At 39.9% G+C, this 24,753-nt stretch overlaps 2 protein-coding genes across 3 annotated transcripts; one reads left to right on the forward strand and one right to left on the reverse strand.

Annotated features, from left to right (window-relative positions):
• Positions 1-1,746: 1,746 nt before the first annotated feature.
• Positions 1,747-4,041, forward strand: il17a/f1 (interleukin 17a/f1). The gene is made up of 3 exons (XM_041790282.1): positions 1,747-1,779; positions 3,485-3,681; positions 3,780-4,041. Exons 1-3 carry the CDS (start codon positions 1,747-1,749, stop codon positions 4,039-4,041), a joined length of 492 nt encoding a protein of 163 aa, XP_041646216.1.
• Positions 4,042-4,815: 774 nt separating this feature from the next.
• Positions 4,816-14,495, reverse strand: LOC121510356 (stathmin-4-like). 2 transcript variants are annotated; one of them, XM_041788376.1, is made up of 7 exons: positions 14,479-14,495; positions 10,751-10,812; positions 10,533-10,628; positions 10,122-10,327; positions 9,285-9,449; positions 9,154-9,171; positions 4,816-7,641 (listed from the first exon to the last, which is right to left on the reverse strand). In XM_041788376.1, the coding sequence occupies exons 2-7, from the start codon at positions 10,761-10,763 to the stop codon at positions 7,633-7,635; spliced, it is 507 nt and encodes a 168-aa protein (XP_041644310.1). In that variant the 5' UTR covers positions 10,764-10,812; positions 14,479-14,495; the 3' UTR covers positions 4,816-7,632. The 2 variants fall into 2 exon arrangements, with proteins under 2 accessions (XP_041644310.1, XP_041644301.1); XM_041788367.1 differs by having other exon boundaries at positions 10,122-10,330.
• Between the last annotated feature and the right edge of the window lie 10,258 nt (positions 14,496-24,753).

Raw genomic sequence — 24,753 nt, forward strand, 5'->3', positions numbered from 1 at the left:
CTTTGTGCACTGGGGCACAGCCATGTTGGCATAGAAAAGGGCCTTCCCCAAACTGTTGCCATGAAGTTGGAAGCATAGCATTGTCCATACCGTTATCCCTTCTCCTCCAAGCTTCAAAGTTACTACAATACAGCCAGACAAGTAATGTTCTACCAGCATCCTTCAAACCCAGACTCACCCATTTGACTATCAAACAGGGAAGCATGATTTGCAACTCCACAGAACACGCCGCATCACAATCCAGTGTCTGTCCATACAATGCTTGGCATTAGACTTAGTGATGTGAGGCTTGCATGCAGCTGCTCCGCCATAGAAACCCATGAAGATACCTCCACACATTTTTTGTGCTTACATTAATGCTAGTATAAGTTCAGTACTCTTCAGCAGTGGAATCAGCAGAGCATGGCGACATTTATGCACCATGTGCCTTAGCAGTCAGTCTCTGCTCTGTGATTTTACGTGGTCTTATGCTTCGTGGCTGAATTGCTGTTGTTCCTAAATGCTTCCACTTTCTTTGGAATATCCGGCGGGGATGAAATTCCACCAACCGTCTTATCTCAAGGGTGGCATCCATCACAGTACACTCTTCAGAACAACCCGTTTTATACCACAAATGGAGACTGCATGGCTAAGTGTTGGATTTTATACACCTCCAGTATTTTCTTCAAAATAAGAGTCGAATAGAGTAACGGATAAGAAAGGAAAACAGTTTAAACTTTTGATATTAACAGGCACAGTCAAAACTTTGTTGGCCCACTTAATCTTGTAGTTGAACCCGCTCAGCCTTCAGGAGGAGGAAGCAAGTGTGTGCATGTGTGTCAATTCATTACAGAGCCAGCCTCTCATCTGGCATGTAAACTATTGCATTTTAATCTGTTTATGTCAGTAAATGTGCACAGCATGATTTTATCATCTAAACAAGAAAATTTACTGAGAAAGAAAAATAAGACATATTCAGTGGGTCATGTCTACGTACGGCATCGTCCTCAATGAGGCAGTGTATTTTTCAAGCTCATCTCAAATGTTTTTTTTTCCAATAAATAAATCAATGAATGAATAATTTCCTCGTGTAAGCATTTTTTGCAAGGTGGTATTATGAAACAGAGTAAAACCAACCTGATGCAAGAGCTTTTGATCTGAAGTATGATTCCATGCTGTGGCATTTGAATCACTCTCAGTGTGAACAAATGAGGTCAAGCAGACCAAAGTACTCTCAAGTGTGAAACTAGGAACATTTTGCAGAGTTGTCAGTGACTTTCTTGGAGCAGTTTGCTGATTTGAATTTATATTTAGATATTTTGAGGTGCAGATTTGATGCAGTAGATTTTTAAAAATGACCCAGAAAATCTGCAGGAACTTTGCAGGATTCTTGAACCTCAGCTTTGGCTGTGAAAATGGGTCAAGCATCGGGCTCTGTCATGCAGTCTGGTCTGCGTGGTTTACAGAGGACGATCAAAGACTCAAAGAGGATGACAGGAAAGATGGTGACATCATCAAAGGAAGTCCGACGGCAGTGCTGACTCTGACGGCGATCAGGATAAATATCAGAGGAGGCCCCAGGTCCAGCAGAGCACACAGAAAAGGTGTGAACATCAGGAGACAAGAACCATCAATCCACCTGGGTATCAATCAACAACTTTATCTCCAGCAGAGCCAGAGGACCCCTGAAACCGAGGCTGAAACATTTACGCAAAATCCAGATCTGAAGGACAGATAGAGCAGAGCAGAAGAGACCAGACCACCAGCATGTTTTCAACATCGAGCTACTCCAAAGTGACGGTAAGACCAGATCATCACTTCATCTCTAAGATTTGATTTTTATCACTGACTAAAGCTTTGAATGCATGGTCGAGGACAGAAACGGGGTCTGGTCAGGCACCTTAAAAGGTCAAGAGGCGTTTCAGAATAGCCAACTCAGTACAAATATTTAATCATTTTAATGCACAAAACTTAAATCATTATGAAATGTGATTTTCAGTGTTTTATGGTTGGATTATTTTTCTGAAGTTAAACTTCTATTCCAGTCGGCTGCAGTCAGGCAGAGGGTTTGATGGGAAAAGTGATATTATGACAGGCAATTAAAAAAAATTCTTAAACCATTTCATTGTAAATAACACTGAAAAATTTAATTCCTTTTTTAAATTATTTTATGTTTAGTTTAGTTTTTGATAAATTTGACCTCACAGGGCTTCCATATATTTCTGAAGCTTAAGCCTAAATATTTATTTATTTATTTATTTATTTTCTACTCTGATTTATTTATTTATATTTATATTTTGGATAGATCATAATATCACAATATATTTACAATGTTAGTTTAACATCCTGAGTTAATTAAAAATAAATAAATACTAAGAATCATAAATAATGCATTCATGACCATCCTCTTTATAGTTTTATAGTATATAATTACATAATGTCACTGGAATTTAATTGTAAAGCCATCATTGATATTTTTTTACTTTTCTAGTATTTTCTTCTGCAATGTCTTCTCTTTATTTTCTTATTTTCTCTTTTATACCTGGTTATATTTCCATGCAAACAAAGACCACATTTTGAATGCTCCACCTGTAAAATGTGACTTTAAATTAATTTTTTAACATTTTAAATGCATTTGCAATCAAATGTAAATGCGTTTGTAATCTTTGGGATTTGATTACAAGTTGTTGACATAAACTAAAGAGGAACTATCTCTGCATTTCTTTCGTAAAAGAGTGAATGTTTGTCATTCATATCACGGGTGGGGAACACACGCCCGTGGAGCCATTTATGGCCCTCCTCCTCACTCACTGTGCCCCGCAAGTTAGTTAACAAAATCAATAAATTATAAACATGAAGAAACACAATGAAAGTACAAGTGAATTCATATGCGTACATGAACAAGACAAATATTTCTATAATAATCTGTTGACTTCAGGTATATCTAGCATCTGTGAAACTGTTTTCTTACATTAGAAAAACATAGAAAGTTGAGTAAAACTCATTAAAAAGGGCCTAAATTGTCTTAATTTTGTGTTTAGGTCATGAAATTTTCCATCACTGTTGAGTTTACATAATGTGTTGGTACACTTAGATAAATTCTGATGGTATATTTATTTAAGTATTCCTTCTGATAAACCGGAAGTCACTGTCTGATTATGAGTATAAAAAATACGAGACCCTCTGGTAGCCAGACTTAATTCCACATGGTCCTAATTCAACAACCTCAGCTGTAAATCCCTGATTTATATAGAACCCTGTTATACCAGGGTGTGTCCATAGAAAATTGCCTTGGAAAGTTTTTAGTTTTTTCAGGAAAGCTGTGCCCTCATGTTTTCCACCTTTGTGTCATTTATAAACTTTAATGACTCTTCTGATGGAGATCATCAGACACTGAAAGTTTAAAACATTCATCCATAATTAAAAAAGCAAACATTTTATTCCTGCCACAGTCAGCTTAGCAATGGCCCAAAGGTTAATGTGTTTCTCCTCTCTTCCTCTGCAGGTTGCCTGTGTGGCCGTGATGATGATGATGATGATGATGACAGAGGCTGCGGCTGTGACACAAGCAAAGGCACACAAGAAGTTGACTAATGCAGCGGTGATAAGAACGGTGCCATTGCAGCTTGACCCCCACACTTTCTCTCATATCAGGGGCATCAGGCCGCTGCACAACGCCTCAATCTCCCCATGGACGTACAAGTAAGAAGGCACAAACACACACATAGATTAGTCAGAATGGCCCTTTAAGTGTTGTATCTATTATTGAATGTGCTCATGTCATGTCTCTTTGTCCTCAGTGATTCTCGTGATGACTCTCTGTACCCCCCGGTGCTCCGTGAGGCTCACTGTTTGCTGCAAGGCTGTTTGAACTCTGCGGGCCAGGAGGACATGAACCTGCGGTCCAGACCCATAATGCACCAGGTGCTGGTGCTGCGCCGGGTCAGGTCATCGGAGGATGAGTCAGGATCAGACAGCAGCTACAGCTTCCGCCTGGAGTCACGCCAAATCGCTGTGGGCTGCACCTGTGTCCGACCGAACTATAAACACGAACAACAGTGAAGAGCAACGCAGATTTGGTTACCAGACAAACGCAGAAAGCCGGGAAGACCGGCACTGACCAAAAAAAAAAAAAAAAACAAGGAAAAATGTTGAAATATTTTTGTACTATTGACAAGAACAGAAGCCCTGAGCGGACACACTGACATCCATGCGTCTTATTTATGAAACTACGTTGTTCTGATTTGGATTGTATGATTTTGGAGTGTATAACAGTAAGTCGTCTGCATAGGAACAAATAACATACTTATCCTCATGCAGCCACTGATAGGAAAGCTTTGTAAAAGTTGCAGACATTTGTGTAAGGCAGGCTGTTTTGTGAATTTGGAGTTGTGTTTATAACCTTTTTAAATTAAGAATTTGCATTTGTTTTTGATATTTTGTCTGGAAAAGGTCAAAACGCAGAGAAACACTGTTGCTTATGCTTGAATTCAACATGGGTGTATTTATTTTATCATGACTTATTTATGACTTAATGTTCTTATTTAAGTTTTTATTTATATGCCTTAACAGAGGGTATTTATTAAAGATCATTTACATTTTGCTGTATTTATCATCCAGAGGCTGAGTGTGGTGTTAACCCAATAAAAAACCATGAACAAGAGAGTAAAGTGTCACTGTTTTATTCTTGAATTTTAAAATATAATGCTATTTCTGTACATCATCATCGTCACTTCACCCTGACTCCTTTATATCGATGTTGCCAGGGAAAAAGACTGATACACACGCACATAAACAGCTGTAAACAATGTACACAGTCGATTATTCACCAGCAGAGTTCATTCAGTCATGGTTTAATGTTTGTGGGACATGTCCTGTATAGCTAAAAGCCACATGAGCTTTTCATTGATGGAAGTCTCACATGCTAACGTCTCACAAACATGCAGCAGGACTCTCGTTGTGCCTTTGTCCAGTTTACAAAGGAAAGACATACAGACATGTGACAGCATCATGTAACATTTACACCAACTGGTCATCTGAGTGGATAAATGGCATCCAGAAATGGGATAAACCCAAAATTAGAGAGTGGAAATGAAAATAAATCGGTGATGAAAGCAGGACAGGTGGACACAACTTCAGTCAGGAGTAATTTTTTTTATTTCTTGTCACCTTTTCACATGTCTCTAGGTCTTGTAATTGTCTCTTTGACATTTGACTGAGACCCATTGGAGTATTTTGTAATCTTTTACCATTGCTGGTTTTCCTTGCACTGTATGTCAGGATTACATCGGATCTGTATCAGACCTTTTTTGAATATAAACTTGGACACATTTCAGCCATGTGAATGAACCTTACTTTTTCTTGTTTTACTGTCTTACTCCAGTACAATCTCCATTTGCACTCTAAATCAGTGGTTCTCAACTCGACAGTCATCAGGACCCAACACATCCTTTAAATGAGGCCAAAATATTATAATCCTCTGAGACCAACATAGTCATATATGACAAGAGGAGACGCAGGTTTCCTTGTTGTGCCTGCCATTGTGCCTTTCTAATGATGCTATCCATGCTTGTGTAGTCCTTGCAGAAGCTTTTCTAGTGAGCCTGGAACATGGGTGACTTTCCAGGGTATATAAATATTAAATCCACACCAGTAACTCCAACATTGAACATCTTCTCACTCATTTTGCATTCAGTTTTCGATCATTTCTGCAGCTAGCATGAATCCACAATGCTTTGTGATAGGCTGTGAAAGCCAAAAGCATCATGCTGAATAAAACTGTGCATGTCTTTACACTTAGATCATGCAGGGAATAGGAAATAGCTCATAATGTAGAGAAAGAGACACAGAGAGCCTGTGACGTGTCCCTCTGTGTCTCTGCAGACAGGAACTGTTTTGAATGATGGCAAAAATACATAGAAGCACAAGGACTTTTTTGTCAATATGTGAATATTTTGAAGACTTTTTTGCATCAGAATATTTTTGTTTCACTTTTTGGTGCCCAACAGATGCAACAACAAGTTAGAGCATAAAAAAAAAAAAAAGCCTTAGCCATCATTGGTTACTGTGTGTTACACATAAATCCTTGAGCTTTAATTTTTGCTGGGATTTTTTGTTTTTATATTCCCACAACTTTTTTTTTTAAGTGACATTACTGCAGCACACACACTCTCAAAGGCCAGGTTGTCCTAAAAAAGGATATTTAGTGTTTGGCTGTGCACAACAGGGTGGATCTTTAATAAGCTTTTTTAAGACAAGAAGTCCAGGGGAGACAAAACAGTGAATAAAAGACTTAGGGCTCAGAGGGTTAAAAAGCCTCCCCAAATACAGTTTATTTTACTCCATTTCCTTTGATAAGATGTTTATTTTGGTTTCTTTCTAGAGATCTCCAGAAATAACCACGTTATTATGGGGAAACCAACTTCCGTATCCTGAGAAAACAAGACAAACAGCTCAAAATATTAAAAAAGGGGGGGAGTAAAATGGCAAAATGGAGTAAAATAAAAATATTTCAGTATGTATGCTTAGGGTCTTCATTTGCAGCTGGCTCCATGGCCTATTTTCTGGTCCTGACCCACCAGTTGAGAACCCCTGCTCTGATCTCTCTCAGGTTTCCAGTACTGGGCCAGCGAGTGAGGGTTCTGGATTAAAGTTGCCTTGGCATCTTAAATGTTTGGACTTGAATCTGTCGGCTTTTTGGATTTTTACTCTGTCATCTTTGGTGGTTTAACTCAATGTGGTTTTGACCAATCATGTCCTCGATTCTATTCTCAAACCAAGTTCATTTGGGTCTCAAAGCTGATCTGACCTCCCCTCCTGTTATCCTCTGATTTGTCTGAAACTCAGTCTTTACATTGCATATAACAAATTCTCGTTGATATTACACCCTTCCTTTTGGGCCTAAGTCATGCGAGGACCCTCTCTTTACCCAGACTTGTCCCTTACTTGGCTTACACGGCCTGCAGCTCTGTGAGACTGAGGCACACCTGCTGATGCTGATGTACTTTCCCACATCACCACATTCTGATCTCTTTCACATCAAGCATTTCTTTTTGTCATGCTGTTTAACAGCCAGTGCAATCCTCCAAACTGTCCTGAACATCAGGCCACTGACACATATCAGCTCCAGGTAGCAGAGGCTACCTCATGTTCATCTCCTTTGGCACTCTTTGAGGCAGTCCAGCCTCCTCTCATTCTCCGGGGGATCTCTTAATTTGGAAGTTAGAACAGAGAAGTGCGTCTCACAGCTCCTCAAGGTTCAGATCCTGCTCTGTTTGGTGGGTTTGGGTAAAACTTTTAGACTTGTGAAGATGTCAGATCCTTTACAAACATAACCACTCATACATGAACACAATGGCACTGTTGGCAGGGCAACAAAGCACAGTTAAACCCCTGTGATCCATCTAGTGATGACTGAATCTGCAGCTTTCTCCAGTTCCAAATGTTTCTCTTGAGATAAAGAGTTTCTCTCATGAAGAGTCCTGGTTTAACAGAGGAGACTCCTCCTCAGTCCTCCTCTTTGTCTCCTTCTCTTGCTCGTTTCAGAGTCTCTTCCATTAAAACTCCAAGTCAGGGCAGCGCCTGGTTTACGGCAACCATCAGCCCTCCAAAATGGCTTCCAAATGAAGTTCAGCTTGTGTTGTGATCAGGCCATCAAGACACCTGGAAGCACAAGAGAGCAGAGTCAGCACTGCTGTTGCAGCAAAGTCTTATAAACAGGACAGAAAACGTCAGCAAAACTCATCATGGCAGACTGAAAACTAAGCCATGTTGAACTCCTGAGTCCCTGCATGTACATGAGAGGAAATTACATTACATTTTTGTTTTCCTACAACATAGTAATTTTTCTGGCTATTAGAATTTTTTTTTAACATTCATTTGAGTTCCAGTGCAGCTTCAGCAGACAGCTGTCAACAGAGAGTACAATCCAGACCTGCCCTCTTTGTAAAGGCTCTTGAGATGACTTTGGTTATGAAGAGATGCTAAACAAACAAAGACGAGATAATCGGCTTGAAATTTTTGGGAAAGTTTGCTATGTAATTTCAAGAATTTTCATTGACATTTTGGGGAATTTATTCTGGAAATGTGTGTATATTTTGAAGAGTTTATTCTGAAGTTTTGGGAAAAATTTGCTTTGAAATGAATCGTATTTTATTGGGAATCTTGGGAAACTTGTTTGTATGTTTGGGGGAAATCTGCTTTGAAATTTTCAAAAATGTTCATGGAAATTTCAGGGGATTTGTGTGCTAGAAATTGCTAAGCAAATTTCAGGAATTTTCTTGGAAATCTGGTAAATGTATATTTTCTTAAAAACTTGATTGGGAATTTTTGGGCATCCCTTGACATTTTTGGAATCTGCTTTGAATTTTTCAGGTATTTTCATGAAACCTTCAGGGAAATTGTTTATCTTTTTGTCAGAATTTGCTTGAAAATGTTGAGGCACTTTCATGGAAATAACTTGATTTAAACTTTGGAGGGGATTTGCTTTTAAATTTTTGAGTAATTCTGCGGAAATTTAGTAAATTTATGGGTTTTTTTGACTGGGAATTTAGGGGGGAATCTTATTAAGTAAGTTATTAAAATTTTCGTGGAAACTTCAGGTGGTTTGTTTGAATGTTTGGGGGAATTTTATATCACTTTCACTGAATTTTGGGGAATGTATTTATAATTTTTTGGAGACTTGATAGAAAAGATAGTTTAAGGGGAATTTGCCTGAAAATGATCAGGAATTTACATGGAACATATTGTTGGGATTTTCAGGCTTTATTATCACGTTTCAAAGCTCAGGTCTCTGGGGGTTAAAAGGATATGTCAGAGTTTTTTAAGTTAGATTGTAATAGCAGTTATCTTAGCTACAAGAGATTTCAGTCTCCATTGCCCCTTTAAGGAGAAAGCACTCAGAGAGCTTTGACACATAATGTTGAAAAGTAACCCTGAAGAACTCTGAGCAACATTTTCAAATTAAAGTTAGACTAAGAGGAGGCCTATATGGGTTAAAAAGGTTAAATGGCATCTATAAGGTTTCCTTTTGAAAATGTTGAGCTTTAACAGAACTTTTCCTTATAGATTTTCTGTAGACTCTTGTCCACTTGACCGTCTGTGTTTACTCTCTACCCCTCAGAACCCCCCTCTCCTCCTCCTCCCCTTCCTCCTCCACCTCTGGGTCACGCTCACCTCCACACTGTGCTTGTCCTGAAAGACACAAACATCAGAAAACTCCATTTAGTGTTTCATTTCCATGAAAAACAACCCAAACTTTACTAAACTTTCAATGCCAACAAAACTCTCTCAGAGTTAGTCCTCACCTCCTCCTGCAGCCTCTCCTGTGAGGCGTTCAGGTGCATCTGCCTCTGCTCCTTGTCAGCGTCAGCGCGATGCTCCTGACGCTCTTTGGTCTGCGCTTTCTGAGCGACTTCACGCTCGTGCTCCCGCCTCTCAGCCAGGTGCTTCAGCAGCTCGGCCTCCTGACACTAGAGACAGAAAGAGAGAGATGTTTCAGCTTCAGTGCTTCTCTGGTGGTTTGATTTTTAAATAAGCACTGCAATGAAAAAATGCTCCTTGTCTGGTCAGTCTTACCTGGAATTTCTTCAGTAATCAAGCAAAATGTCAGATTCAATACTTTTAGTGATAATTATGGCCAAGGCAGAGTGCCATGACCATAGTTTGTTTGTAAGGTTTCAATCGGGTGTTCCTCAGGGTTCATTACTGGGACAGCTGTATTTTTATTGGCATGTGTCCAAACCTAAATATCTTAACAACTCTATGATGGATTGCCTAGATATTTTGTGCAGACATTCTTGAACAAAAGAGGACTTATCCTGGTGAATTTGATGTTGTTTACTTTAACTATAGTGGAGTTATCAGACTGGCAGTTCAGTGTGTAATTCTTTGGTTAATGATCAAATACTTTGCAAACCACTGACATTTCCACCAGCCCTTCCTGTATCTTGATATGCTTTAGAGTTTATTGTAAGCATGCTCATACAAAACTAAGATAGTGCAGCATTTAAACATGCTGAACAATGATGTTAGCATTTAGCATAGTATAGCTTCACAGACCCTCAAGTCTGAGCCTTATTTCCTTAACAGTGACTCATTTCTGCTGACTCCTACCCTAAAAGTATTCTCCAGTTCTCGCTCACCTTCCTCCTCTCCTGGGCAGCGTCCAGTTTCTTCTGAATCTCTTCCAATGAGGGTTTCCCACGAGGCGGTGTGGTCGCCCTCAGCTCAGGTCCACCATCGAAGGTTGGTGGCTTCAGGATGACCTCGAAGGCCTGACCACTTGCCCTCTTGCTCAGCTCGATCACCTCCATGTCCCGAATGTTGCATAAGTTCAAGTCCACCACGCCTGCTGGATGAAGAACAGGAGACTTTAAAAATGGTCTCATCTTCATAAATTCAATGCGACCTTTGTTATTTTTAAAGAATTAAAGGCTTCCTTCCTGTATTGACTTGTAAAACGTGGAAAAAGATATCTTTAAATCAAATCTTGACTTGTGGACAATACATATGAAATCACAGGTAAAATGAAAAACAGCCAGAGTGCTGCTGACCTTCTTTCTTGTCGGCCGTGGTCTCTTTGAGTTCAGGGAGGATGCAGGAGCAGAAGAGAGACACCAGGGGGAGCTCTCGCATCTTCTCTCTGTATGCTGCAACATTCAGAGGGAGGGTCGATAAGTAAAACTCCAACTGAGGCCAAAGGATGGACACATTATGTAACACAGATGCCATCAGTTAGAGACCAAATTCAGTGAGGAAGTCACTCAGGTACCTGCTAGAGTCATCCTGCTGCTGTTCTCTGTCAAAGACACTGTGGTGAGGTAGAGTCTGTTCCTGTGGAGAGACAAAGAACTTACATTAGACACAATCAAACTGATCAATTAAGAGAGAAATCCCTGAGATAACATGCAGAGAAGACACTGAGCTGAAACAGAAGTAATCAGAGGTTAGTATGGCCTCAGAAAAGTGTCTCAGGCAATGAGACGGCTTTGCATCGTCTACAGGAGATAAAAGGTCATTTAGACAAAAGAGAACTACAAATTATTGGCTAAAACCAAGCTAATATAATTTAGATAAAACAGGCAGAAATTAAAAGTGTCATATTTAAAGACAAGAATGACCAAAAATCATAAATAAAAGCCAAAAGATCAAATGCAACTCTCTACTTTTGCATGATTTGGGGACTGTCAGTTGATCTCTACTCTACACTACATAAAAGATCGTTACATTTGTGCAACTGTGTTGATTTCCCAGTTTGATTATTATCTCCCAAGACCTTCTTTATAAAAGCATGAAGCCATTTATGATCTTTTTTTTTCAATGGAAAACAGAATATGAGGTGCATTAACTGGATTTTACCAACTGCTAAAAATTTTTTGCAGAAATAATATCAAAAAATGTAATTTCCTTCCTTATTTCAACATTCACATGCACAACTTATAAAACTGAATCTGTTTTGTGGCACATTAATGTTATGACCATGTCTTAGCTGGTTGAAAGTTAGTTGGTCTTAGCTTTTTAATGTTTAGATCTGAAAATTTCAACTCTGAAATCACGTTCAGTGCTCACTGGGAAGAGTATGAATAATAACATAATAAAATAATAAACTAAAATTCCTGCATCTCAGAGCAGCAACTTCTCAGGATGGTGCAACCTTGTTAGTATTGTTGTTTAACACAAGCTTTCTTTGATTTAACAGAACCAAAATTATTACATTTTCAGTCTATACATTATGTAGACCAGTGGTTCTCAACCTTGGGGTTGGGACGCCAATGGGGGGTCGCAAGATACTTTGTTTGCCAGTTTAATGTAATTGTTGCCACCTCTAATCCATTTCTGTTACTTTTAAAATCTAATTTCACCGATTTTCCAACATTTTGTTTTGCCATTTTTAACCCATTCTAATTTTTTTTTTCAACAAAAGGGATTTACACTTTTAAGAAGGCTATTTACTGCACAAATGATTAAAAAAAGACATTGTTTCTTCGATAAGGGTTGTTATTTTTTCAGGTTAAATATGAAATATGGTTATCACAGCTTCACTTTATAATAGATCATGATTTTGTTGACCTCCATGGGCCCCCAGGTTGGCTGGGCGCCAGAAAGCTCTCCCATTTATCCCCTCTTATGGGCAGCCTTGTCTGCACATGACTGTTCTAGAATATGCATGGCCGTGTTCAGCCACCTTCATGTACAGTGGGGGTCCCTGGTCTATGGGAACTTTGTTTTGGGGGTCGCAGGCTGGAAAGTCTGAGAACCCCTGATCTAGACTAGTGGTTCTTATCTGATGGGTTTGAGACCCAAAAGTTGGTTATGGCACCCTTTTTAGTAACCCAAAAAGACTGTGAAAGTCTCCTTAAACATGCATGTTCTGCACTATCTGAGGTCCAAACTGTTCTATTTTTTTAATCAAATAATTGATTTGATTGATTGGTGGAAAAATATTTTAAAATTTGGTTCACAGTTTCTCATTGGAGAGTCCATGGTCAGTCCCAAGGCTCTACCATAAGCACTGATCGACACAACCTGCCCTGTAAAGGGTTACAGGGGTTAGCCAATCCCAGCTGTAACTGTGTGAGAGGTGGGGTAGCCTCTGTATTGTTTGCCAGCCAATCACAGGGCTGACATGCAAAACAAGTTCAGACAGTTTGAAGCCTTCAATAAACTACTTGGTCTGTGGGAGGAAGCTGGAATCCCCGAAGGAGATGCAAACTCTGCACAGAAAAGCCCTGTCTGACCAGGATCCAAACGAGGAACCTTCTAGCTGTGATGCTGCAAGGAGTCTGTGCTAACCACTGCATCAGCATCAGTATGCAGATCTGCCAGAGATTCTGTTTAACATAATCAATCAAAAGGAGCCAATACGAATCCAACTATCAGGATGCAGCTTAACATCAACCCTTATGGAACAGTTGTGGACCTACTTTTAGAGAAAAAGTTTCAACTGGTAGCAAACAGCTGAATTAAGTGTATTTAAGCCAAATTATCATTTTGCAAAGTGGTTCGCTCCATGCAACCTGTTTGCTTCAATTGCATAAACGTAGTTCAGTTGCATGCTAGTGGAGCAATATTCTTTTGAGTGCAACAAATAATCTGAATGTCAATTATGGCTGAGTTTAACTGGCCTGCCAGTCAGAGTTTAGGGAATAAAAGCCCACAACTTTAATAGGAATGAGTCAGTACAATTAACTGCACAATAAAGGCAACATGTATTTATAACACAGCATGCTCTCTTTACACATGAGACCTTTATAAGCTAGAGATAAAGGTCAATTTTCACCTTATATTATGCTTCCAAATAAAAGCTTTGGTACAATATTTCATCTTTTCTCAGTCTGGCTCATGTCACCTGAAACCCTCTGTTTAACTAAAACTTTGCAGTTTGAAGTGCTGGTTGGTTTCTGTAATGCCAAGCAATGCCTCCATATACGTATCTTTAAGCCTGTATGGGAGAAAACAAAATCTCTGCTGACGTCAGAAACTGAAATTAGGAGCTGAAGATGTAAAGGTCAGGTGCCACCAGAGCTGAGCTGAGTCACCTACAGATAAATGAGTAATGGCTGTTTTTGAATCAGAAGCTGTCACTCAGGATGTTAAAATAATTCATCAAAACTGTGAAAATAAAAAGAGATGTCAACAAACTGAGGCACGATGAGTTGCAGGAGGTTAAACTCAGAGTCAGAGCGTGAATCATCATCCTGTTATGATCACATCATCCTGCAGACACACTAACTCAAACTGAACTGTGAGGGCAAATTCAATGGCAGTTTTCCTCAATGTTTCCTCTTTCTATGTGCGCTTATTCAGTGGAGAAAGTGATGAAAACTTCCATACAGAAACTCTGGCGAACACAAATGCTTTAGCTGCTGCTTCAACATTTATGAAGCACATTTTTCAGACACTACTTAATGGTAAAAACTAACAAAAACATAAAATCTGAACTGCCTTATCCAATCTAACCAATGCATGATTTCAAACAGCAATACTGAAAATCTGCAGCTAAAACTGGGTCATATTTGCACATTTCTTAAGTAAATAAAGCTTAAAAGCATGCATGTACTTTAAAAATTGGCACATTAGTTACAACAGTTTCTAATTAAAGGGAAAATGCAAAGAACTCCCTGTGCATTTGTGTCTTTGTGTGCAAGTGTGTGCGTGTGCAAGGTCTGAGGGATGATGTCATTGTTGCCAGTAAGCGCATCACCTTCTGCAGAGACGAGCGAACGAAGCACGCAGCTCAGACACCAAACTAATCAGAAGTAAAAGAAGTAAAAGAAACATAAAAGAAAGAAAGGTTGAAAAACATGAAAATAAAGTGCAGAATTTAGAGAAAAGAAAACACAATCACATAAAAGAAACTGGCTTTTCACATTTCTGTCTAAATAAAGCTGCAGGTTTCTGAGCAGCAAAAATGCAGAAAACTAGAGAAAAACGACTTCTAATCACAAAAATATAAAGACTTGTAGAGATAAAAGAGTAAATGTGCATGTTTGTACTCACCCTGCAGTGATGCTCGGTCTCTCTGTTCAGACTGAAGATCTGCAGCTCAGCAGCATCAGCACCAAACAGCAGTCTGCTGCATGACATCACCCACGGGCCATCTGATTGGCTGGAAGGGATACTGGGCCGTGATTGGTTTAGCAGGGCAGAGTGAGGAGGAGGAGAAGAAGGGGGAGGAAGGGGGTTCAGAGCAGTGTAGGTTTATTTTAGAGGGAGCCTCCACATCACTGCCAGAGAGCTCTTCATCAGAATCAGAGCAGTTTCTGTGAAAAATGAAGCTCTTGATTTTATGAGAGATTTCACTTTGTTTTTTCAGCCTTAGTGAAAATTAGAGTGCCATAAAAAAATAATTATAATGTTTCCTGACACTGAATGACAGCAGTAATGTAAGAAAAAATAATATCTAAACATAAACATGAACAAAAAGTTGTATAATTGCCTCAGGAAAAAGCTTTGAAAGAATAGTAGAGAGGGAACTTATCATTCTTCTTCCTTCAGGCAGGCTTAGATTGTTTACCAGTGGTTTCTTCACAGTGCTATTTCAAAGTGTGATATTTACTGTGAAGTTTCACCTTCAGTATCAATGTCACAGAGGCATGAAAGGGGGATGAAGTAATCCCCTCTGTGCCAGCTTTAGAGGTAGTAACAGTAAATGATTGTACTCTTTTCAACAGGACTATCACTGCATGGATTCTTTCATTAATCAGACATTTAGAGTAACCAGTTGAGCCTGCACTCACATTTTTAGAAGCGTTTGCTTGGCAAGATATAGGACAGATACATTAGTAGAAGGAGGAGATCCTTGTTCAATAAGGGATTTTTATAACATAGGAGGGCTTTGGATTTTCAGTTTTGACTGCCGTCTCTCCTCTGGACTTTATTTGCAAGTAAACTGGCGAGTCATTTTCTTCTTTTCACATTGGACCAGAGATAAACTTGCAGTTAACAATGCATACGTGTATGTATAAGTGCTGCTATACCTATCCAGCATTGGTTTGATGCATCAGCTTTGCAAGTCCTCAAAAACTAACTTAACGCGGAAGCGAGATGCAGAAAGCTCATGTGTGATAGAGGCAGTGTGGAGGTGGAGGAAGTGTGACAGTCAGCACAGCAGGAGGGCCGACAAAGTTTGAATCCACAATTATTCACTTTAAAAAATGTGTCATTCTAACTGCACAGACACAAACATGTCTGTCAAACCAGCTGGGACAGATCACTTCTGTTGTGTTGGTCAATGTATGAATCTGTAAAAATAATGAAGATTGATGGGTGTTACAGTTCAGAGAGTGACCATGCAAAGTGGCGACTTTAAGTCCTGTGCATCAAAGGCTGATTGTATTACTTTAATTTCCAATAAATATTCAGTGCTTAATGAATTTATTAGACCACCCTAACCCTAACCAAATTAGAGTTTATGCCACAGCTGCCCTAAATTAACAGCATTGATAATTACCAAAATCATTTTTTTGTTTCTGCAATGGTTAATCCACTAATATGTAGAAGTTTTTTAACCCAAATGATATTTTCAATGCTAAAATATAATTATTATTGTTATCCATGAATTTTCAAATTTACTGATTTACAAAAAAACTGAAAAAATAGAAAAGCACATTCATATTTCTTGATTAATATGTCAAATTATAGATATTTACTTGCATTCCTGAACAGAAAAATGAGTTTTAGAGGTTGAATGTTATGCTTGATTCATTTCTGACTTGTCAGAGAAGCCCAGTGAGCCGGTTCAAATTTGGGTGAATTCAGTTTGAAATTCCTCATTCCTGTTCAAAATGGTAAAACGTGGAGAGCTCACTGAAAATGAAAGAGTCCGCATTAAAGCACTTCATGATGCTGGATGGTCTCTGAGACAAATATGACAGGTGGTCTAATAAATTTGTTAAGCACTGTATATAATGATAATATTTTGGCAATATTATGAAAAACAGAAGAAAGAAACTTTCAGGACTCTTTCTAAATCAGCTTCCATAATAAACAAAGTAACCAATCAAACCCTTAAATGCATGGAGAAAAATGTTAGAGAAACAACTTGGTGATGGTGCGCTATCAGTCAGCGGTGATCTGGTGTTATTATTGATTTTAATATCATGAAAATTCTGATCTCAGAATCAACATCACAGTTACCTTCTCAAGAATCTCAGTTTTTTTAGTTTACATCCCATACATCAGGTTACTGCATATGATCTAAGCTCTCTCAAATGTCCTCCACCAAACAGGCCAAGGATTAAGAATTACCCTTTATGTGTTTTCATGGCTAAGCAGCTGCATACAAGCCTAACATCACCAAGTTCAATGCCAAGCGTCAGAAGGAGAGGTGTACAGCATGATTTTAGAGGACTTCAGAGTGGGTGCAGAACCATAAACCAACAAGAGGTGATTCACTGGAGGAGGTGGAGGAGGGATAATGGTATGGGGCTTTTTTTCAGGGTTTGGACCAGGCCTCTTACCTCCAGTGGAGGCTAATCGTAATGCTTCAGCATACCAAGACATTTTGGACAATGCAATGCTCCCAACTTAGTGGCAACAGTTTTGGGAAGGCCCTTTTCTATTCCAACATGACTGTGAATCGGTGCACAAAGCAAGGACTATAAAGACATGGTCTGATGAGTTTGGTATGGAAGAACTTGACTGGCCTGCAGAGTCCTGACCTCAGCCACATCGAGCACCTTTGGGGTGAAGTGGAATAGAGATTGCAAGCCAGGCCTTCTCTTCTAACATGAGTGCCTGATCTCATAAATGCTCTACAGAATGAATAGGCACAGATTCCCACAGAAAGCCTTCCAAGAAGAGTGGAGGTTGTTATAGCTGCAAAAGGGGGGCAACTCGATGCTAAAGTACATGTATTGAATACAATGTCATTACAGTCCCTGCTGGTGTAATGGTGGCCCAATACTTTTGTGTATATAGTGTGTTTATACATCTGTGTCATATATAGCATCCTCTTTAACCCCTGTGAGTAGAGGCACACACATTAAATCAGATTGCATCAAAAATGTATGAAACTATGAAAATCAAGCACCGTAAAACTTCAGTATCATGGCGATGAAAGTAGAACATGTTCTGGTGGGATCCAGCAGGTCTGGTTTGATCTGGTTGTCGGGTTGATGTGTTCTAAGGAAATGTCAGCTCTAAATATAACAGCTGACAATGAACTGTTAGTCATCCTGACTAAAAGACTCACCACACAAACACAGGAGCGCACACACAGATCTGGGATTGTGTGCTAACGCCTCCGTCTGTTGCTCTGGTTGAAAGCCAGCTCGACCGTCTATCGCTCCTCATTTTCATTCAAACTCATCAGGCAGACGACGCTGCACAATCTCACACATTTATGATGTTAATACGACAGGGAAACTGTCAAGATTTTAATAGAAAAGTAGCATTTTAAGAAGAAAACACTACTTTCATGACATGATTTTATGTCAGGGGTCTTCAGGGGTCCATTTTATGCCTCAGAGCGAAACTGCAGCGAAACTCTTTTTTTTTTGGTGAGAGCTGTAGTTAGAAATCGCTGAGTATCTTTCTTTCTGTCCGGTCAAGGCCCAAATGTCACCTTTCATTTGACATCTTTCCACCTGGCTGACACTTCAAATAACAAAGAAATCAACATTTAATGAAATTCAATTTGACAGAAAATTAACTGCAAGCATGCACATCAAAACTAACTAGCAGAGCTGAAACTGGAGGCATGCTTCTGGTGTTTCCAACAACTTCACGTGTCCTTTTTTTATGGATTTCTTAGGATGTTTGAACTAAATGCTCAGAGCTAAAGATGCAAAACACACTACACAGGATTTTCCCTGTTTTTAGGGTAGTTGAAGTAGGCTGCGTACTATCAACAGATAAGGGACAGACTGCATACCACAGACTTAAAGATAAAGCCTGCACAAATAAAGGAATGCAAACACAACATAGCTAGAGTTCTGCATCACAGTTAAGTTGCGATTTAATTCACCTGAAACAATTAGGAAAATACTTTACAATATTGTACAAAAATGGCATAAATACTAAGTAAGGAATTGGGAAAAAAAATAGCTGCTTACAACAAATCAGGACATTTTCTGGGTTGGTCAAACTAAAATTCAGGGGTGCATGTGTGAAAAGGACTTTAATGATTATTTCATAGATAACAGCTGTTAGATAAGGTTATAAAAATGTTGTACAGCCATTAGAGAACAAATTTAGACAACTGTGAACATTTAGATGGTGATTAACTGTATCTGACTCCTATAAGTTGATTATCAGACTGTGTGATTACTCAGTACTCAGTCATTACTTCTTCACTCTCCAGCGCTTTGTCTCCAACCATTTCTTGGTGCTTTTTGAGGTATGTTTCAGGTCATTGTCCTGCTGGAACACCCATGACCTCTGACACAGACCCAGCTTTCTGACACTAGGCCCTACATTGCGGCCCAAAATCTTTTGATAGTCTCCAGATTTCATGATTCCCTGAACACAGTCAAGGCACCCAGTGCCAGAGGCAGTAAAACAACCCCAGAACATCTTTGAACCTCCACCACGTTTGACTGTAGGTACTGTGTTCTTTTCTTTGTAGGCCTCATTCTGTTTTCTGTAAACAGTAGAATGACGTGCTTTTCCAAAAAGCTCTACCTTAGTCTCATCTGTCCAAAAAAATGTTCTTCCAGAGGGACTGAGGCTTACTCAGGTGCGTTTTTGCAAACTCCAGTCTGGCTTTTTTATGTCTCTTTGTCAGCAGTGGGGTTCTTCTCGGTCTCCTGTCATAGCGCTTCATCTCATTCAGATGACCACATATGGTCCCAGCTGACACTTTTGCACCCTGAGTCTGCAGGACAGCCTGAATTTGTGTGGAAGTTGACTGAGGATGTTTATCCACCATTCCAACTATCCTGTGTTACATTCTTTTGTCAGTTTTTCCTCTTCCGTCCACGTCCAGGGAGATTAGCCACAGCTCCATGGGTTTTAAACTTCTTGATTATATTACACACAGTGGACAAAGGAATTTCAAGATCTCTGGAGATGGGCTTGTAACCTTGAGATTGTTCATATTTTTCCACAATTTTGCTCCTTAAGTCCTCAGACAATTCTCGGCTCCTCTTTCTTTTCTCCATGCTTGGTGTGACACACACAGGCACACAACACAAAGGTTGAGTCAACTTTGAGACATTCTAACTGGCTTCAGGTGTGATTTCTAGATTGCCAGCACCTGTTACTAAAAAGGGTAAGGGTGCCAATAATTTTGTCCAGCGGATTTTTTTAGTTTTGTGTAAAATTATGTCAATTTTGGCTTTTTTCTTTGATTTTTTTGTGTTGTTCCAATGCATATAAAGGAAATAAACATGTGTAAACCAAAAACATTAGTAATTGCAACAATTTCTGGGAGAATTGGTGTATTTCCTGGAAAAATTCCAGGGGTGCCAATACTTTTGTCCGTGACTATAGTTACTCACAGTTCCCTGGTTAACTAGCAGTTAGCTACCTATGTTTTTCCTTTTAACTTGCAGTAAGTTACTCATGTGTTTCTGGGTTAATAAGTAGTTAGTTACTCACAGATCCTTGGTTAACTAGCATTAAGTAACTTACTTGTATTCTTTTTTAAAATTAATTACTCAATTTATAGCTGGTTAACCATCCATCAGTAACTCATTGGTTCTCTGTTTGACTAGCAGTTGGTTTCTCATTTGGTTTGCTGTGGTTCAGTGGTGGATCAGTGGTCAAGGGTTCAATTACCAGCTCCTATGTTCAAATGTCGATGTTCCCTTGGAGGGACACTGAGCCCCCAGATTGTTCCCACTCTTACGTCAGTGTATTTGGTGTGTGAATGAACAGGATTACTTAGTTTTTATGGAAATATTACCAAGCAGCTTTAACACCGCTGTGTGAATGTGGTGTAAATATGGTGAGTCTGACCTGCATTTAGTGATGCATTGTGAAAAAGTCATGTTTATTTACCTTTTCACTTCCATTTATTACCACATCATTAGCTGTTAGTCACCATTTGTGACCTTTTAAATCTGCCAATTTGGTTTAGGTTAAAAACCAATTGTTACTCATTGTTTTCCTGGTGACTTTGCCAATATTTGGTATCATATTGTTAAAGTGTTGCCAAGAATTAAAGAAAAAATCAGTTAGAGGTCAGAGAAGAGCTCCTACTTAAAATAATAATCAGAATGGTAATGACAATACTGAGATGAAGAGCTTTTTTTGCTGGTTAGCTGCAGGATGATTCATCATGTCCTTTGTTTCCCCCCCTGAATGTCATTAATCCTAACCACCAACATGACTACAGTTCCCATCATGCACTGCCGCAGGACACAGTGTTCTTCCACCTTGTTCCTCTTCTTCTCCCCACACAACCAGATGATGTAATGCAGCTGCAGTGAGTGTCCCTCTGTGTGTATTTCTCATGCTAATGTCTGTTGTTTGAGTATCACACATTAACAGTAAGATCTATTTAGGTTTTGTTTGTAGTTTTGAGATTGATTTTAGCTGCTGTATGGTTCTGCAATGCTTCAGGTTTGTGTGTGCAGAGGTGTGGGGGTGTGGGTGTATGTGTGGAGGCGGTTAGATCAGTGGGAGGCTGCAGCATCAAGAGGAGAGAGAAACCTCCACATCCCAACTGATGATGTCACCTTCAGCCAATCAGCTGCAAGCTCTCACAGCTCCACTGTGTGTGCTTGAAGTCACATCAGGTTAAGGATTCAGCAGAAACGACGACACATCTGCAGCACGCTGGGTTTTTATTCAAAGAGCTGCGCGCAGCGTTGTTGCAGGGCAGAGCTGTAACAATAGAAGAGAGCAGAGCACGGTAGAACACAATAACATAGATCTGGTAGAAGCTGGTGGTAGAAGCACATCAGGGTGGAGAGGGGGTGCTCTGGCTCTGCGGGTATCTTTCGAGGACAAACAGCAGCAGACTTACCAGAAGAATGACATCATCTGAAAGTGCGGGCGATGATGTCACTGATAATGAGGTCACTGCAATGAGCTCGACGCAGTGATGTCATGGAAACGTGACCAGGAGGAAGAACATGAGAGAGTGATGAAGATGGCGTCAGTTCATCAGTAATTTAGTTAGAGGAGAGATTTATCACAGACGTTTGAAAAAACACCTGAGGTTTGAGTGCGTGTGAGCCTGCGTGTTTGGTGATGTCAATGAAGACGCCTCATCTCTGAGTATTTAAGATGTTATTTCAGCACACAGAGCATGATTTATGTTTGATTTATTATAGACTCTCTCTGCTTTTCTCACCTCACATCATCCTTCAGGTGAGAATCCTCATTAATGCTGTGACGCTTGTAGCATAAACAGAGACCAACAAGGGAGTATGCTGAATCCTTAATCATCATTTGATTGAAATACTGCACATAAAAAATTATTATTAGAATAAAACTGTAGGGTTATACAGCCAAACTTCTAATCTTCAGATCAAGAGCTCAGCCAAGGCCTCATTCCAAGTGTTATTACTGGGAGGATCAATGAAGGATCTTGAGTCAAGCAAATGTCTTTGTTGAATTTTATTATCTTGCGAGCAAGAGTGAAGTCAGTCATACAAGCTCTGCAGAGTGAATTACAAACTTACAGACTTCTTATACACTCAGAGTACACCATGATTATTAACATGAATTAACATAAAGCAGAATCATATTACTCTAACAAATACACCTCTTCCTGACTCTGTGACACATGAATCCTTCTAACGCATGCACCTTCCCAGTACTGGCCCCCCTCATGGCCTTGGCCTTCAAATCTCCCAGGGATCCGGAGGGGAGGATGGCATTGGTATCTACCCTGGGCCTCCCCGGTTGCATTCCTTCCTTTCTTTTAACAGTGCTCTTTGTTCACCAATTAAACTGTGTATATCTTTTCAGATTAGCTTAACAGCATTTCTTTTGTCCAGGCCTTTGCACCCCTGGTAATGGGCCCAGCAACCACCAACAGTTTCCAGGTGCTTAGAACATACACACGACAACCAGGGGGTTGTGGCAACCCTCCTACCCGCCCTAGCAGTACCCTAGGCTATGTTAAAGCACCACATCTACCCATAACTCTGCCCTAAAGCTGTGGTTTTTGTTTTGGTTTCATCAGATTATTTTCCCATGCCCTTGGTAATGTACAACGACATCCAGAGCATGACCTGGGCTGTGTCAATCCTCCTTCCCCTTTGGTGGGCGTACTCGCCATAACGCCATACTTCAGCCTCAAATTTCTGCCTGAACATGCCTAAAATTTCTGCACAGTACTGCATATAGATTAGGGGTTAGATTTTTCTGATTCTTGGGGGTATTGTGGACAGGCCAGGGGCCTGGACCGAGCTGTACTCCCTTCTACACTTATGCTCATTTCTGCAGCTGTTAAATCAGTCTAGGACTTTGACATTATTTCTTCTCTGTGAGCACACAGTCAGTATTGTTCTATTACACACACTAGGGTTACAAAACGATCAGGTTATACCAAGAAGCATACAAGAATATAAAAGAAGAGATTTTCCCATCACATCACCCAACTTCTTCTGAGCTTTACCTGGTCAACAGCCACCCCCACCCAAATCCTGATGCTCCCTCCACCGTGCCTCACTGTGGGGATGATGTTCTCATGGTGGGGTGTGGTACCTTTTTTACGCCGTACATAGCGCTGCATGTTCTCCCCAAGCAATTCAACCTGAGTTTCTTCAGTCCTCAAAACATTTTCCCAGTAGCATTGTGGAGTGTCAAGGTGCTCCACTGCAAATTTTAGGTGTCCTGCCATGGACACCATGCCTGTTCAGTCTTTAGCCCATGGTAGACTCATGAAGTAGAGATTGTTCCAATGATTCCTTTAAGCCTTTAGCTGCTACTCTAGGGATCATTTTTACCTCTCTGTGCCCTGAGACTCTAACCCTGATTCCAAGTTTCTTGCTGGCGATTCCATCTTGCAAAGCTTCCATCTGAACACTTTGGGCCCGGTTAGAAAGTCACAGGACCAATCGTCTTCAAGAGGCAGTACTATCCGGCATGGATGAGTCATGATGTGAGCAAGCAGTGACAAGAGGTCAGTGCAATTATGGAGGAAGACATAAGCATGGATGCTGCTAAAGTGTCAGTTTTATCAGAACTTGATGACATTTCTTTGTTTAAAGAAGAACAGAGAACAGCATTGAGTTGTTTTCTTTTCAAAAACGACTAAAGTTGTTGTGTATTGACATGTCTGCAGCCACCATGGTTGGGGTTATGCAGCTCTCTACGGAGTTTAGTTGTCGGTAGTGGCGCACCTAAGTTTGGGGCTACAGGGTCACGTGTTTTGTTGCTCTGATTGGCCCGTAAAGATGTGACAGACAGAACGTTCATCCAATAGCCCTCCGAGTTTTTTTTCCAAAGGCTCTGCCCTTTCCCAAACGCTGTCTATGGGAGGTTTACCAGATGGATGTGTGAAACACATCCATCTGGCATGTCAGGTTGCTTAGATTCCACTTCTAGGGAGAATAGCCACGGTACTGTATCGTCTCCATTTATGAACAGGTTGTCTAACTGTGGACTGGTGAATACTTCAAGTCTTTGAGATGTCTTTAGAAATCCTTTGTGTGTCATGTAACTCAACAGTTCTTGATGGACAGTCTTCTGAGATCTATTTTTATTGCAAGGCATGGTTCACATCAGCAGATGCTTCTTGTGAAGAGCAATCACACAAAGTTTGATTGTTTTTATAAATCACAGTAGCTCTACACCTGGCTTGATATTGTTTAATTGATTAGACTTCAGGTGTGCTAACTCCTGACTCCAGTCATTTTAGGAGTCATTAACCTGAGGGTTTGCTCACTTTTTCCAGCAGCACTGTGAATGTTTAAGGACTGTGTTCATCAGTAAAGACTTTAAATACTATAATTATTTAAATAGTTGCATTAAAACAGTTTTTTTCATTATTGATTTTCTTAAACTACCATAAATTTCCTGTTTGGATTGAAATCTGCCATTATTCTGAAATGAAATATGGAATTTAAAGTAAATTGAAGATTATGATATGACTTTAACCACAGAGGAATGAACTTTTATGAATTGAAGAGGAAATAAGGGAACAGATATGTTTGACACAAGGCGCGGATGACTTGTGACTTGTCCACTGAGCTGTCTATGAGTTTCTTGAAGTGAAATTACATGTTCAGGAGTAATGATGTTCTTATCAACATCACTGTAGCTGCAGGGAGACACTGCAGTGGCTTATATGTGATTATTCACAGTAAAAATGTCCTTATGATGGACCTTAATCCCAGTGAATGTATTAATGCTGACAGCCACATTATTAAC

Source organism: Cheilinus undulatus, linkage group 1, assembly GCF_018320785.1.
Source record: "Cheilinus undulatus linkage group 1, ASM1832078v1, whole genome shotgun sequence".
Classification (NCBI taxonomy): domain Eukaryota; kingdom Metazoa; phylum Chordata; class Actinopteri; order Labriformes; family Labridae; genus Cheilinus; species Cheilinus undulatus.